The sequence below is a fragment of the Amblyomma maculatum genome, chromosome 9 (assembly GCF_055883805.1).
Source record: "Amblyomma maculatum isolate TAMU_Amacu chromosome 9, ASM5588380v1, whole genome shotgun sequence".
NCBI classification, from domain to species: domain Eukaryota; kingdom Metazoa; phylum Arthropoda; class Arachnida; order Ixodida; family Ixodidae; genus Amblyomma; species Amblyomma maculatum.
This window is the reverse complement of record NC_139352.1, coordinates 47,500,816-47,516,862: the sequence shown is the minus strand read 5'-3', so window position 1 is coordinate 47,516,862 and position 16,047 is coordinate 47,500,816. Positions and strand designations below refer to the sequence as shown.

Here is a 16,047-nt window from a genome sequence, read left to right as displayed (position 1 = left end):
CGGCTGTTGTTGCGGCGCGCGTCTTTCTCTCCCGCTTCTTTTTCTTTCTTCTCTAATTTCTTCTGTCCGTACGAGGCAGCGGAGGTGGCTCAGCTACGGAGCCAGTAGCAGGCCCGTGCATTTTCTTTTCCTTCTTCCTACAGCCACAACAACAAGAACAACTGCATGAGCTGCCATTGCCATTATTTACGCAGTACATCTAGTAGCAATAGGCTGCCACGCGCAAGTATAGCGTCTTCTCGCAAACTGATCGCGCCCGCGACCCACTGCACAAGCTGCCGGATTGGGGACTCCCAGCAGCAAGTATGCGCGAACAAATCAACAAGTAAATGTTGTACATTTGCATTACATACACGAGCTAATTAATAAGTGGTCATTACACTACATTTGCATTCGCAAAACACGCACACAAATCCCGAGAAAGAAAACAATACATCTGCCCTCTTTGTTGTTTTCTAGTCAGGGAACATAATCACAAGATCAGCTTAATAATAAACAACCCGCTTAAATAAAGCTTTCAATCAGATTTGTGCATTATGCGCACGACTCTCACAGAGAAATATATTTGAACCTATATATTAAATCTACCGAAATCAGCAAACACGTCTTTCACTGCCGAGGAACTGTTACCAATATGGCGAGCGAAGCCAGCAGCTCTTAGCTATATTGCCGCTGCATATGAAACGAGCTCTTCCGGGGCTGATTAAGCCGCTCCTCTGAATGCTAAGCACTAGTCTGGCCAAAGACTTACACGCTTTCGTATTCTCCGCTGACTGCGCATATGTGGAAACCGACGTTTCCCTACGCCTTCCGGCAAGTAGTGTCGCCATTGAGTGCTCAGCGGCCCGTGAAACTGTTCGCGATCGTCGTCGTTTCCTCGTTGAGCCGCTGTATGCAAACCGGTCAACCCGCTACGAGTTACGCCCCGTTCAGACAGCCCCAAGCCGGGCCCGAAGACAGCTGCAAGCAACTGGGGCGCGTTCAGAAAAACACACACGCCAACAGCACAGTTGAAAAATATTGACTCTAGAGCGCAAGTGGCAGCAGCGCTCTAGAGCTCCCTCTCCACATTTTTCTTGCCCGTGGTGTGGCGCCCAGTAAGATAACGCCTTTTGAAACCTGTCTCTACTCTGTGGAGCACTTACTGGAAGAAATCGACTTTGTCAGTATCGGATTTAAACCGTTACGATTACGATCACTACAACCTTGAGAATCCCTGTAACATCCTTAATATGCCCTTAACGCTAATTTAAAGCTATGGTAATAGTTAACAGTCACGTGACAACAAATATAAAATTTTTTATTGATAACATAGCTTTAATAAGCCCACAAGCTCCTAAAAAAGGGAAGTGCCCGTGACAAAACATGTCGCACCTGGTTACGTGAATTCGTCTCCAGTCATAATTGACTTCTCCGCATAACGTTATTTCGCTGGGTAAGAATCTTCGAAACACCAGACAGGCAGTGTGACGAGAGCAGCATATATGGTGCGAAGAGACTGCTAAATAAAAAGTCTAAAGCGGACGACGTGCAGAAAAGCGCGAAACTAGAGCACTATATAGGCTCACATTCCGCGCACTCAGTAACTGTAAAGTTTGTAAATTTGTTTATAGGAAAGGAAGGTACCGTACCTGTGCCCCGCCGGGGTGGTACAGTGGTAAGACGCCCGTCTACTAGCTGTGCGGGAGTTCCCGGGTTCGAACCCGACCGCGACGGCTGCGTTTCGATGGAGGCGAAACGAAGTGGCGTCCATGTACTGTGCGATGTCAGCGCACGTTAAAGATCCCCAGGTGGTCGAAATTACTCCGTAGCCCTCAACTACGGCTCCTCTTCTTTCTTTTCACTTTCACTCCCACCTTCCTTCCTTCCCTTACGGCGCGGTTGCGGTGTCCACAGAAAACAAGTGAGACAGTTACCGCGCCTTTCCCTTCCTGTAAACCAATTCAATTCAGAACGCTAGGCTCACATTCCGCGCAGTTAGTAATTGTAAAATTTGTAAATATGTTTATAGGAAAGGCAGGTACCGTACCTGTTACACTTGTCGGCGGACACCTGAACCACGCCTTAAGAAAGAGAGAAAGGTGGTAGGTACCGTAATGGAGGCCTACGGAATAACTTCGACTACCTGGGGTTATTTAACGTGCACTGACATCGCACAGCACACAGGCGCCTTTGCATTTCGTCTCCATCGAAACACGGCATCCGCGGAGCTATTGAACCCAGGTACTCCGGTTCAATAGCTTAACTACCAATAAATACCTTAACCACTGAGACACAACTGCAAGCGTACTCATTTCACCAGCTGGCCGTTTCGACACTGCGAGGTCGCAGCGTTGTGTTCGCTAATGGTAGATGCAGACGACAGACGTGTAATCTGTCGTCTAACGTGCGCTGTATAGGAAAATGTTAGTGCAAGTGCACACAGACCCTTCATGGAGCGTTCTTAAACGCCTTTTTTCTGCGTGCCCGAAATCGAGAGATAGAGAAAGGGAAAGAGAGAGAGATAGTAGAATGGAAAGGCAGGGAGGTTAACTATAGCGATGCCCGGTAGGCTACTCTACACGTGGGGAGCGGAACAAAGGGAGAAAAATGAAAGAAAGAGCGCCCAGGTAAGGAGTTTGTCTCATGTCCCCATTTTACTATAAACCTCAAAATCAATAAAATGTCCACAAATCATTTGAACTGAAGTTTTCTGCGAGGTACAGATAATCTAAACAAATGACACTTCCTAATTGGGTACCGTGGCCTTAGTAAGCGGCTGCTGTCAGCAATTTGACGAAGTGACTGCCGTTTCTTTCGAGGCACAGGAAATGCAAATTTGGCGTAGGTATATTTCACAGGAGAAGTGTGCGCTTATTTATTTACGTAAAAATGGAGCCTACAAAGCAGCATGAAGAGAAAGAAAAAGCATCACAGTGACTCTGAAGCATCGCCAACATTGCCCGGATGTAATGGCCGCATAGTAAACAGTGTCCTTGAAATTGTTTTAATGGCGATACCATGAACTTTATTGACATAATTGCTTAGGACAATTCGATGTGCGTTACTCAATTCGTTGGAAATACCGGTGTAGCTCGTAGGCTCTGTATGCGTCCACCTCGAGACTGTTCCTGTTAAATGGAAAAATATTCACTCCGGAGCTAAATGTTATTCTAAAAGCGAAGCGATGAAATTATGTCAGATTGTTCACAAGGCGCGCCCAGTCATGCGAAAATATTTTACAAAGTGTTGAAATTGCCGGAAACTGTAATTTAGAACACACCGATCTATGTAATCAATGCCTTACGGATTGCGAAATCATTTTCCTGATTCAGAAATGCACACCCCTGGGAACAGGTGGCCAGACAACGTGAACTGACAGCACTGTGTGACAGCGCTTCCTCACGGTGTCGCGCCCTGTTTTCAAGTTTTCACACACACACACACACACACACACACACACACACACACACACACACACACACACACACACACACACACACACACACACACACACACACACACACACACACACACACACACACACACACACACACACACACACACACACACACACACACACACACACACACACACACACACACACACACACACACACACACACACACGCACGCACGCACGCACGCACGCACGCACAAATATCGCAATCATTACTACTCGCGTCTTTCGCGGCAAGCTGGCCCTGCGCTACCAAGGAATGCTTGTTTAGTAAGTAACGATAAGCTGAGGTACCAACCTCACACAGTGTCACAATAAGAGTAAAGTAAGAGGTGTAAGACAACAAAGCAGGCTATCTAACGTTGGTACGGAACACTCTTCAGGTGAACTCAAGTATAGCCACAACCTGTCAAAGAAAATTGCTAGTATAAGTCGCCTCGACATTTAACTAACGTTTAATTGACCTTGACAGAGTTTGCTACGTCTTCTATGAGCTCCAAGTCCTGAAGTTTGCTATGAACTATCCAAATTTTCTTTATATTTATTTCCACCAGTCCCCGTCTTCATTGTCATTTTGCAGCGATGTCACAGCGGTATGAAGAGATAAATGGCCATGTAGGTCGACAGTATTAATACCGGCTCTTGCTGATAAGGAGATATTATGGTTACAAAGAGCTCTGGAATTAGTTATCACTATCAGGACTTTTTGTCTTTTTGTTTTTGTAGCTGTGAAAATAATTCTGGCAGCGTGTACATCAGTGATGCAAGTTAGCATTTTCGATATTGAGGCAAAATCGAGCACACTAACATATAATGTCATGGACATGTGAATGAGCCTGTGAAATATGAAATGTATTGAAAAGAGCACGGAGTTTTCAGCATGGCCATTTTTTTATTTTATCTTGCACTTTCTTTTTTTCGCGCTAAGTATAATCTTATGTGATTAAATCATTAGGGCAATACCTCACGTTTATTATATGGTACTGTAGGCAGATTCTTCACTGAATAATTAAGACTGTAGAGCGAAATTAAATGAACCCGCAAATAAAGCCATTTAAGAGGGGCATGCTCTTCTATGAAATTCAGCAAGAAGCGGTTTTATTTATTTATTTTATTTACATATACTGCAGCCCCATCAGGGGTATTGCAGGAGTGGGGAAATGTACAGCCTAATCAACTGTCAACAGCAAGCAAACTACAATGAGTTAGTGGTAGAGTCAGGAGTTAGCAGCAATCAAACGATCAACAGCCAAACAGCCAAAGTCATACAGCATAACAATAAACAACATAATCGGGAATTTCCAACAATGCTCAGAAAGTTTTCTGATGACAACGAGCGTACATCACCGGGCAGAGAAATCCAGCTCTCAATGACACGAGGGAAGAAGCTAAATTTTAAAGCGTCTGTGCGTGCATGAATAGGCGACAAATTCAATGAAGGGTAGTTCCTTGTAGATGAAGGCTTCGAAAACCTGTAGGTATTCATTCAGTAGTACAAAACGGGATGAATGAACAATATTGTAGAAATACTTTAAACACTCCTTGTGGCGACGAGTATTCAACAAAGAAAGATTCAGGTCAGGATTAGCAGATGATGGGAGAGAAGTTCCTATCATACCTTCGGCATATAAACCACACTGATTTCCTTTGTACCGACTCAAGCTTATTGATGTTGATTTGTTTATGAGGATTACAAATTATTGACCCATATTCTAAAAGTGGACGGATTAGAGCTTTGTAAGTAACCAGTTTAGTTTCTTGAGGGGCAACAGAAAGAGACCGTTTCAGGTAGCCCAGCCTCCGCAATGCATTGTTGCATATTGTGTTAATGTGTTTTGACCACAACAAATAAGGTGTAAAAAGAACACCTCAGACACCCGTTTCAAAGAGTAAGTTAATGTGGCTGCTCTGTTACTGAATGATATGCAGACAGATTTACGAGAATTTGTTTGCATTTGCCATGTTTCGCACCATGAGCAGAATGGCGAAAATGAAGCATTCAGTCGCTCGTGATCATCAGGTGAGTTAATTGATTCTTACACTACACAATCATCTGCATACAAGCGTATTTTCGCGTTTCTATTGCCGTTTCTAGTAAGTAGCTTGTGCTTGTGGTGAATAAATTTCATTGAAGTGTCCATTTAATACCGACAGCAGGAGTTATATGGAGAGAACCTCCGATATCGTAGCAACAGACTGCAAAGTGAGAGCGAAGGCAGTTCTTAAAAAAAAAAAAAAAAAGGAAGGAAAAAAGCTATTGGCTAGATGAACGCACAATAAAGAAAAACAACTAAATAGCTAGAAATTTCAGAACAGACGCAGTTACCAACCTTAACACCTGTTCTTGTCTACCCTCCTAGTTATTTGCATTACCCAATGGTACAAATAAAACACAACACTATACATTTACAAGATGACCATGCAGTATGTCGGTCAACAGAAAAGAATAACTAATGCTCGTTCGTCTCGCAAAGCCGCCATTATAAAATTTTAATCTTAAGCGTGAAGCGTCTGATAGAAATTAAATAAAACATTGTACGTTCTTCCAGTCGGCTACACCAGAACGATTGAGCCGTTATTGAAACACACTCTGCGATTGTTTTGAGAATCCGAAACCGCCAAAAGAAAAATCAAAACAAAATAGTCCGGAAAAGCACCTGGGTCAAAACACTGTTGTGGAGGAAAAAGCAACATCGTGCTAAGATATGCGAAGGAAGAAACAAAAACGTGCTTACATCGACCTGCTGACCTTCGCCCTAAAACCGCGGCCTCCACCAACGTATACGTCGGCTGGCCGCTACCGCCGCATTGATCGGCAAAAGCCAAGAGCGGCCAACAAGGTGAAGCGCACGCTTTTTTCATCATAAGCAGCGCACAAACACAACCTCACGCACACGCAAGAAAGGGCGGGAAAGAGGAGGGGGTGAGCTCTTCGGCTTGGGAATCGACCGGCGGTGAGTCGTTTCCGACTGCTCCGTTTCCTCCGACTCCGCTACCACGCAAGCGTCTTTTCACACAAGCCGCAATTTTTCTTTAGCAGCTCCTCCGTCTACCTGCCAATTTTCCAGCGACTAGCGAAGAGGGCTCCCTGTTTTGATACTACTTTTGCTGTTTCTGTTGTCGTGACAGTTCTCAACGGCGTTCTTACGACCCTCAATCAACGCGGCAACCGATTCGGGTTGCCGAATCGAACACGCGCGGCCAAGTCACGAACGAGTCGCATCGATTCATCGCGATTACCCTGTAGCAAGCTCTATTTTCCTTATAGTACTTAGAAGTTATGTTGCAAGCCGTGAATGTGGCATCTACTGCTGTTACGCCATTCCCTAATGGCCGTGCGTTTTACTCGAATGAAGCATACTTCTTTGTGTGGTACCTCTATAGGGCTTCAAACCTAACTGTATGCAATATTGTATATCTAGCTTGAACTCCAACTTTCTGTAACTTATGTCTCCAATGCGTCAACTTTATGGTTACAGCAACGCCCAATAAGAGTACATAAACTTGGAAAGACTTGAACACTTTGGATGCGCACGAAATAATATACAGAGAGGCTCTGTCAAGTTTTGGCCGCGGCAAGTTTCCTTCATCACTGTTGCTATTAGATAATATGATGGTTAAGTAATAGAGTGGGCTCAGAAAAGTGGAGGTCAGAAGATTTCGGATCATAGTTGTTTATTTTAATAGTGTCAGCGAGGGGTCGACTTTATGCGGAAAGAGAGACACAGTTATACTGAACTTGAGCGGAGTCAGTCGGGAGGGAATGGGGGAGGGGGGGGGGGAATCATGATTTTCAATATTGCTACTACTGACGTTACACATTGCGATGCTCCTTTAGTTGCAATCGTTTCTGCTTGCCAAAGTTTAAATTTTATTACAGTATTTAAGCTTATCACAAGATCACGGCCAACCAATTTTTGATAGCTGAGGGGTTCCGCAGACCAGTATGTATATACTTTCTGGGAAAACAATCTTTTCCAGTTTGATCTGGAATGATACATTTATATTAGGTAAATTCGCATGGCATATTTTACAAGTGCATGTACAATAGCTTGCACGTCCTTTATCCACTTTCTCATTTTCCAAAAGAAATTATATTGCCTATGAGGGAAACGGCACACAGCAGACGCAAGAGCTGTCAGTAGAAGTGCTGTTTGCCAATAACAGCCGGTCCATTCAGTCAATGTAAATATAATCATTTGTGACATCTTCAGGTGAACTGAATTTCATCCGCAAACGATGCAAATTACCTTGTACATACACTAAGACATTTTTCTGCTAGGGTCTCGGCAGATTGTGTATTCTTCAGGCGGCTGCAAAACACTCTCAAGGTACAGGTTGATCGTGTCCAAGCCATCAGACATGAGCGAGCTTCCAGATATACTATACAATGAAAAGACTGCTTGGTCGACATTGATTGGTCGCCATCTTTTTATGGCGCTGTGTTATTACTCCTCAGATGGAGCGCGCTTCCAGTGAAGCCATGCTCGACCCTAATTCATCTTCCGCAGGTCGAAAGCTCTACGTCCTAACATGCCTCGTGCAGTAAGCGACATCCGGCTTTCAACTGTTAGCAGGAAATGGGTACGGTTGCTTGAGCCAAACCGGATGGTGTCATTTCCTACCGGTGAGCCGGCTTGAGTTAAGGAATGAGAGAATGAACAAGAATGAGAGATAGAGTGAGTGCGTGATACAAAAAGCACCAGAGAGCAAGTAACAGGAAGCCAGATATTGATTGATTGATTGATTGATTGATTGATTGATTGATTGATTGATTGATTGATTGATTGATTGATTGATTGATTGATTGATTGATTGATTGATTGATTGATTGCGTGAGTGAGTGAGTGAGTGGGTGAGTAAACGAGCGAGCAATTGAGCGAGTGTGCGAGTGAGGGAGGGAGGGAGTGAATGAGTAATTACTTGAGTGAGCAAGAGAATGAATGAATGAATGAATGAATGAATGAATGAATGAATGAATGAATGAATGAATGAATGAATGAATGAATGAATGAATGAATGAATGAATGATGGGTTGGTTTATGGGGTTTAACGCCCCAAAGTGACTCAGGCTATGCCGTAATGGAGTGCTCCGGAAATTTCGACCACCTGTGGTCACAGTGCCGTGCCTAACGTGCACTGAAGCACAACACACAGGCGCCTAGCTTTCCGCCTCCGCCAAAAAGCGGCCGTCGCGGCCGGGATGCTATCTCGCATCCTCGGGCACAGCAGTCGATCGCCCTAACCACTGCGCCACCGCGGCAGGTGAATGAGTGAGTGAGTTAATGAGTGAGCATTTGAGTGCTTGATTGAGGGAGGAGTGAGTGATGAGTCATTGAATGAGTCAGTACGTGAGCAACTGAGTGAGTGAGCGAGGGCGGCAGTGACCTCCGGGCAGGCTTGTTGCTATCGCCATCCGCGACTTTAGTTCTTCGCGAGCGCGTCAGCCCAATAAAGTGTTTCGATTAAAAGCGCTTTGGTGCAACATCTTGGAATAAGGCAGCAGAGCAGGCAACAAAACAGAAAAAGCACGCACAGACACATGGACAACGCAATGTTGTCCTTGTGTCTGTGTGCGCTTTTTCTGTTTTGTTGCCTGCTCTGCTGCCTTATTCCAAGACGTTACACCAACTAGCTCGACGTTCTACTCTACTATTGTTTGTTTTGATGCATTTCCTTACTTTTGAACTTCCATTACCACTTCTTGACTATCTTTGTTCTGAGTAGAAGCACTTTATTCTTAAATCTGGCGTTATTCATTATTCCAGGCTCAAAAAAAAAGTCCGCGAAATACAAATAAAATCACTTGACTAGTGCGTTTGAACGCCATGATTGTGGTGCTCTCAGTCGTGCGTGCGTGCGTGCGTGCGTGTGTGTGTGTGTGTGTGTGTGTGTGTGCGTGTGTGCGTGTGTGTGTGTGTGTGTGTGTGTGCGTGCGTGCGTGCGTGCGTGTGTGTGTGTGCGTGTGTGTGTGTGTGTGTGTGTGTGTGTGTGTGTGTGTGTGTGTGTGTGTGTGTGTGTGTGTGTGTGTGTGTGTGTGTGTGTGTGTGTGTGTGTGTGTGTGTGTGTGTGTGTGTGTGTGTGTGTGTGTGTGTGTGTGTGTGTGTGTGTGTGTGTGTGTGTGTGTGTGTGTGTGTGTGTGTGTGTGTGTGTGTGTGTGTGTGTGTGTGTGTGTGTGTGTGTGTGTGTGTGTGTGTGTGTGTGTGTGTGTGTGTGTGTGTGTGTGTGTGTGTGTGTGTGTGTGTGTGTGTGTGTGTGTGTGTGTGTGTGTGTGTGTGTGTGTGTGTGTGTGTGTGTGTGTGTGTGTGTGTGTGTGTGTGTGTGTGTGTGTGTGTGTGCACGCACGCACGCGCGCACACACACACACACACACACACAGACACACAGAGTTGCATAAGTTTTTCTTTTCTAATAGCCTCATCTATCGTTCACGTAGCCCTGTATTGTTACACGCTTTAGCAAGCTTTAGCAAGCGAGGGCTAGACCGAAAAAACAACTCGCAGTTCCGGCCTCGCACAGCTGGTGATCGTGTCTTGTACCGCCGCCCTGGTGCCAGGTCATCTTCTATACACTCAGCCCCGGGAGAAAGAGGGCTTCATCTTGGTGACTTAAGGAGACAACAACGCGTGTGAGTCGTAGTACGCTTTCCTTCAAACGGTACATATGGGCAGTCTCACGCATCTTGATGGGGCGTGATGGCTTCAAAGATTTATTTGACGGGAGAAGTGCATTATAAGACGCGATAGGGTTCCTGGTACTTCGAGAGCAGCTTGAAAGAGAGACCAGATGATGCAGAAGGCACATGGAGCCGGTCAAGGGCTTGCGGAAGAAAGCTTTCGGTGGTGTGGGCGGTGTCGTAACGATGTTTCTGTTGCCCATGGTCGGCAGACGTGAACAATAGGGTGAGCTACCGGCACTCCTCAGCATTTACTCAGCACTTGTAGCAAGAACGTAACGAGTTTTATTGCAGTGGAGCTCTTACACGAGGGCTAGGTCGAGAAAACAACTCGCAAGTGCAGGCTCGCACAGATGGTGCTCGCGTCCTGTGTAGGCGCCACGTCATCTTCCTTAAGCCCTTAACGTTTGGCCTCTCGAACTCTTCGTGTATGACTTCATGTCAGCCACTTCTGGTGTGATGCTTCACGGGCAGAAAAATAGCAATCACAGCTCTTTAAATCGCAGTTATGACTGTTGCCATGTTGTTTCTTACCATGCAAACCAGTGCGCAACACGAATTGCCTCACGAAAGCCTTCGAGAGGACATTCTACCAGTCGTTCGCTCCAGCAGTGTAATGTCACTGCATTGGGAGCTTTTAAAAAAAACACCCCGCCAGATCTCTCGCCTTAGCACCCACCCTTGAAAAGCGATCCGGACTCGAGGCGAATTATAAAGTTATATTTAGCTCTTTCACAAACGTACAGAGCATTGTAGGCTGCGGAAGCACAAGACATCTCTCTCTTCTATCAGCCTCTGAAAACCCCGTCCGACTGGAGCTAGGGTTTGAGCGCGTATGGAAGGATATATAAACCTCACTAACTCACTCATTGAACTGCTGGATAATGTTGTAGCGTAGAATGCCCTCCGTGTTCGGTCTCGCCATTGCCAGGATGTCCTCCGTGATCCTGAAAGATGAAAGGCAACCCAAAGGTCATTCAGAAGTTGACTCCTGTATGTTGCTTTATTGTGCCCGTATGTACAACTACGCATGTCTGGGCGCATAGGTATACCTCTGGATTCAATGAGCGATGGTTTGATATGTTTTATTTTATGTACTGAAATCTTTAGGTGATCCACACAATTAGGTTTTTCATCTTTATGACACCAATCTCACGAACACAAACAAGTTCTCGTGGACTCCAGGCTCTAATTAAATTTATCCCAGCTTCAAAACATGGACAATACAGAAAATCACGATAAGCATGATCCCCGGTTTTAACCTGTCGGAAATGGCGAACCTAAATGAAATCTTTCACGTTAATTTTAAGGCGAAAGTCTTTCTAGGCTCATAAAACGAAGTCCCACGCGCGGGATTTGTGCGCAAGATCTGCTCGGGATCTCTGCATTAATGTGTCCCTTTTCAATTATCCTTACATCATTATCAGAAACATAAATACCCTGTTTCCACCAGGAAGCGAACCGCCATTCCTCGGATCCCCAGTCGAGCGCTTTAACCGACTACGCCACGCCCGGGGTCGGGAAACGCACACCAAAATTCTGTTTGGTTACCGTGAGGATGATAGAAGTGATAATGACAATTATGACAGTAGTAATGATAATGACGGTACATTTAGTTGACAAATATAATGAGAGCAAACGTGATGCACCGTGTGCAGCATTTCTGCAGTGTAGGTTCCACAGTTCTCTCGTAATTTTTAACCCCGGTTTTTAAATGCTTGTCCTTACATTTTTCCCTCCTTGGCTCGTTCCTGCGCATTTATCTGAAGATATTACCCCTCCCTCGTGGTTTCAGTCTTTCGATGTTGCAGATTACCCGCCTTCAGATGTTGATGCCAAAGCTTGTGACTGAAATGGTGCTTTCCCTTGCGTTTTATGCAACGTTTGCAGCTCATTATATTCGCAACGCACTGAGGAAAAAAAAATCGCTTAGTTTAGCCGCTTAGTTATAACGATCCACTTGCATCGCGTTATGTTGCAGTTGTGAGCTTCACGAGTTCGTGTGCTTGCTGTCTGTACAACTCAGTGGATCGAATGCGCTTTCGGCCTCGGCCTTTACTCTGTGATCACCGTGGTCCTCAGAACTTAGTCCTTATTTCAGTATTCATTTAGCGTCTGTTCTTGTCTATCCCGAACCGTCCTCGGCTGTGATCACGAGCTATGTACACAGCACGTGGCCCATCACCCATTTTTGTTTCTTACAAGGTACGATTAGCACACCGATTCCCGTGCACTTATCATTGTGTTTTGTGGTCTGTAATGAACATTCGCTCTTATTTCAGACAAGTAGTGTCTCGCCGACGTAGGACGTCTCATTATGGTCGGCACGTGTACAGACCTTAAACAAAGCATTACCAGCTGTTTGTGTCGAGTCTACAATGGCCTTTCAAAAGGACATGATTACTTAAACCATGTAGACGCCCAAACTCAATGGCCACGGACACGGGGCCCTCATCGTTCATGCATTATTTAGTCACTGAGCTTTCTGGCGCACCGGAGCGATCGATCCCTTTGTAATTGCTCGACGTCGAACGTTCCTGCGATTTGGTTCTGTACTTCACGCACTTCCTTTTGAGGAATTGATGTCTACTTTGGGTTTTTCAAGGTTATCGAGGTTTTCAAGGTTGAGTGTTTCGGTAGCACCGAGTTCATTCACGATCTACCTTGTCCGAAAGCTCACTATAAGCCTATTAGCATTGCGAAATGAATACATAATAAATTGCGGAGAACTGAATGCCCAGCTGAAGAATTCTTGTGCGAACTTTTACATTTAAGCAGGCTGAGCAGTTCAGTTTCTGCGCATGCGTAAACGCCCTCAACGAGCTCTTAGTGATGAAAGCATATTACGACATTTCGTGTCCTAAAGTGAAAAAAATGTCTATTAAAATGCGCTGTTCACTCAGTACTCTTCAGGTCCTATTCAGGATCTCAGGCATATTGGGCACGTGTTTATGCAATCGGGGCTTAATCCGGAGTGATCATTTAAGAGGATCAGCTAAAACCAAGGCATTCCACAGGCCCTTCGACCCTGAACACAGTGGTCGTGATGAATGATGAAATGATAAACTGTTATAGCCTCGCGCTTAAGCTGATTAGTTTTCATAATTAGTTTTGCAGCGTGCAAAGCTGCATTTTAGCAGAAACAAAAAAAAAAAGGGTTTTGACCTTCATAATTCAGGATCAGTCGATCGTCTGGTCGCCCACATTCCACATAATTTACTAGGACAAATCCCAGCGTCAAATTTCCATGCCTACGGTACACGCCCAGAGGCTGGCTCTGATCCTGTCGTATTGTATCCCCTCAGTAGCCCTGTTTACATGGACCCGACAGCGGGTGTCGAGTTGAGGAGTTGAATTGAGTGGACTCGACCTTACCGAGTTTACCTGAACTCGACCCGACAAGCGCAGACAAGGCTCTGGACGAGCGGCGATTAACAAGCAATTGGCACCCGATTCCAATTGTTTTTTCCACCGCACATCTCTAGCGTTTCCCATACAGTTCTCCTCACCCATTGCACCCCGACTCAACCCGACAGCATTTACATGAACCCTGTAACCGGTTTTCGACCCGACAACTCAACTCAACCCGCTCCTGTCGGACCCATGTAAATGCCGCTAGAGGGGATTGCGGAACATAATTGCCTTCCCTCGCCAGGAGCCTTTTTGAACTCACCAATGGGAGTAGAGCCCTTTGATGGCACAGTCCTCGGCCGGCCAATGGGCGCCTGCCTCGTACTTGCACTGGGAGCCGCCGCAGAACACCTGACACTGGAACTCCCCGGGTGCGCTGCGTCGAATGCGCTCCGAGATCTTCGTGTAGCTGGGAACGCAAGGACGAGGAAGGCAAAAAAAAAAGCAAAAGTTAAGAAAAGTTATTATTGGAGAGCGAAGGCCCTTTGGTTTGGTGGCACTGCCACGGGTGCTCGCTGCCATTCAGCAGCTTTTTCTTCTTCTTTTTTTTTTTGCGGTAAAAATGTGGATAAGAAAATGTACTGCGCCCTTTACAGTTTATTCGTTTACACTCAAGACTAAAAGGCATTATATGGTGGCATGGGTTTGCCAAATACACGGAAAAAAATTCAAAACTGGTAATTTAAAATAGACATTTTAATAAAGAAAAAGACAATCGCGCCTTGCGATGGAATTAGTATCATGAAACTCAGAAATATCAATAACATGCTTTCAAACCGAACTGCAAGAAAAAAACTAGTGAAAATTAACTTCACATAAATAATACGTGTAATCACGGCTGTCATGACAGCATCAAGTCAGTTAGCGGCTCCACGAAAGCAGATTAACGCATTAAAAATTAAAGCGAAAAAAAAAAGGAGCAACGCATATTGACAGAAGCACTACACTGTCGAAGACTTGCAAAAACAATGTTACAGCACTCAAGAAAGAAAATGGTGAAAGCCCCTTTACAGGACTGTTCTCACTAACTGCATCGTCACTGTCATCCCTACTATCATCATCATTACCACTAACTACAGCGTAATTATAATCCTAATATCATCAATATCGTAATCACTAACTGCATGGGTACTGTCCTCACTACTATCATCCTCTCGCTGGAAAAAGAGAATTACGATTGGTTTCTCAGGAGTCTTCTGCCCTCACTAACGCTCGATAAAAGACGTCCGCAGGCTCGTGAGAAACCAATTGCAATTCTCCTTACAGATGACATGGCAGTAGTGGAGACGCCATCCAAGCGAGCACTTGGGTTGGAAAAAGCAAACGCTGAACGAAACCTTGTCGACAAAATAGAATGGAGCGAGATGTCAACGGCAGACATCAACCACATCAAAGGAGCTTTCACCGAACATTATCAAGAGCTTTATGCGTCGCAACAGTAGATACTGTCACATTTAAATATAAGTTTCTGAAGGTGATGCCCACGCCTGGACAACGAAATAAGTAAAAGAGCGATTAAACCTGAACATAAGTGAGACTGAAATGAAGAAGGCAACCGACAGCTTAAACCCCGGTAATTTACCAGGATCAAATGGGTTCAGCGCAGGTTTTTACAAACATTTCAAGCACGAAATTGTCCCTATTTTGAACGTGATCTTTAACGAAGCTTACTAGGTAAATGCACTCCCTCCGTCATATGCGTCATCTCACACGATACTAGTTCCTAAAAATGATCAAAAAGATAAATTATCCGGATAATTTAGTTATGCGAACGTAAGCTCTGTTACGCATGGATAGATTTCTACCTGACACTTGCACCGAAGTATTGACGCACTTGGGACAGCACGCGAGGCTAAAACCAAGCGCGGGAGAAGCACTTAAACCTGTCAGGTTTCTTGAGGCGATAATATGGTGTAATAAATACGATGCGGCTGATGAGAAATGCCTGTATAAGGCGAATGGTGTCTATTTCTTGCATGCTATGTTTTTGGGCTGTAATCAAAGAAATCATTAGAGCAACCTGTTCGCGAATGTCACGAAGCTTATGTAGTGTAAGTGAACCCTGTTTATGTGAGGCCCAAAAATGTTGGGCGCTTCCACCTCATGTACTGGGATGTATAGTTGACCTGGATTTCTATGGTACTTTGGTTTTTTCGTTGTCGAATGACAAGAAACTGATTTTTGTGGAGAACATGTGAGTCCACAGCCTTGCGCATAGGTCTGGACAATCGATGTCCCTTTCTGGAGGAAACCTTCCATTTTGCCCACGTTGCCCTTCGGGGTCCATATTGTAATATCATCTGCGTACAACGCACAGTTTGTGCCCGGAATCTGATTTCGTTGGGAGTGAAGATGAATCATGACTTAGTTGAAAAGAAAGAGAAGTAACACCGCTTCTTGAAGTGTCCTTTTTGTTCCTTGCTACACTTTATGGATGTGTTGCGTTCCAGTGTATTTAATTCTTACCTCCCATTCGCGGAGGAAACTACTTATGTAAGCATATTTCCGTGAACCACAGTTTA

At 45.0% G+C, this 16,047-nt stretch overlaps 1 protein-coding gene across 1 annotated transcript in view; it reads right to left on the bottom strand.

Annotated features, from left to right (window-relative positions):
* The window catches only part of LOC146179003 (protein tyrosine phosphatase domain-containing protein 1-like), an 82,233-nt gene that overhangs the window by 17,958 nt on the left and 48,228 nt on the right, over window positions 1-16,047 (bottom strand). Inside the window, exons 2-3 of the mRNA XM_084579824.1 lie at window positions 13,788-13,934; window positions 10,981-11,061 (exon numbers count right to left, since the gene is read on the bottom strand). Of these exons, the coding sequence (XP_084435950.1) occupies window positions 10,981-11,061; window positions 13,788-13,934 (228 nt within the window). The remainder of the gene's footprint in view (window positions 1-10,980; window positions 11,062-13,787; window positions 13,935-16,047) is intronic.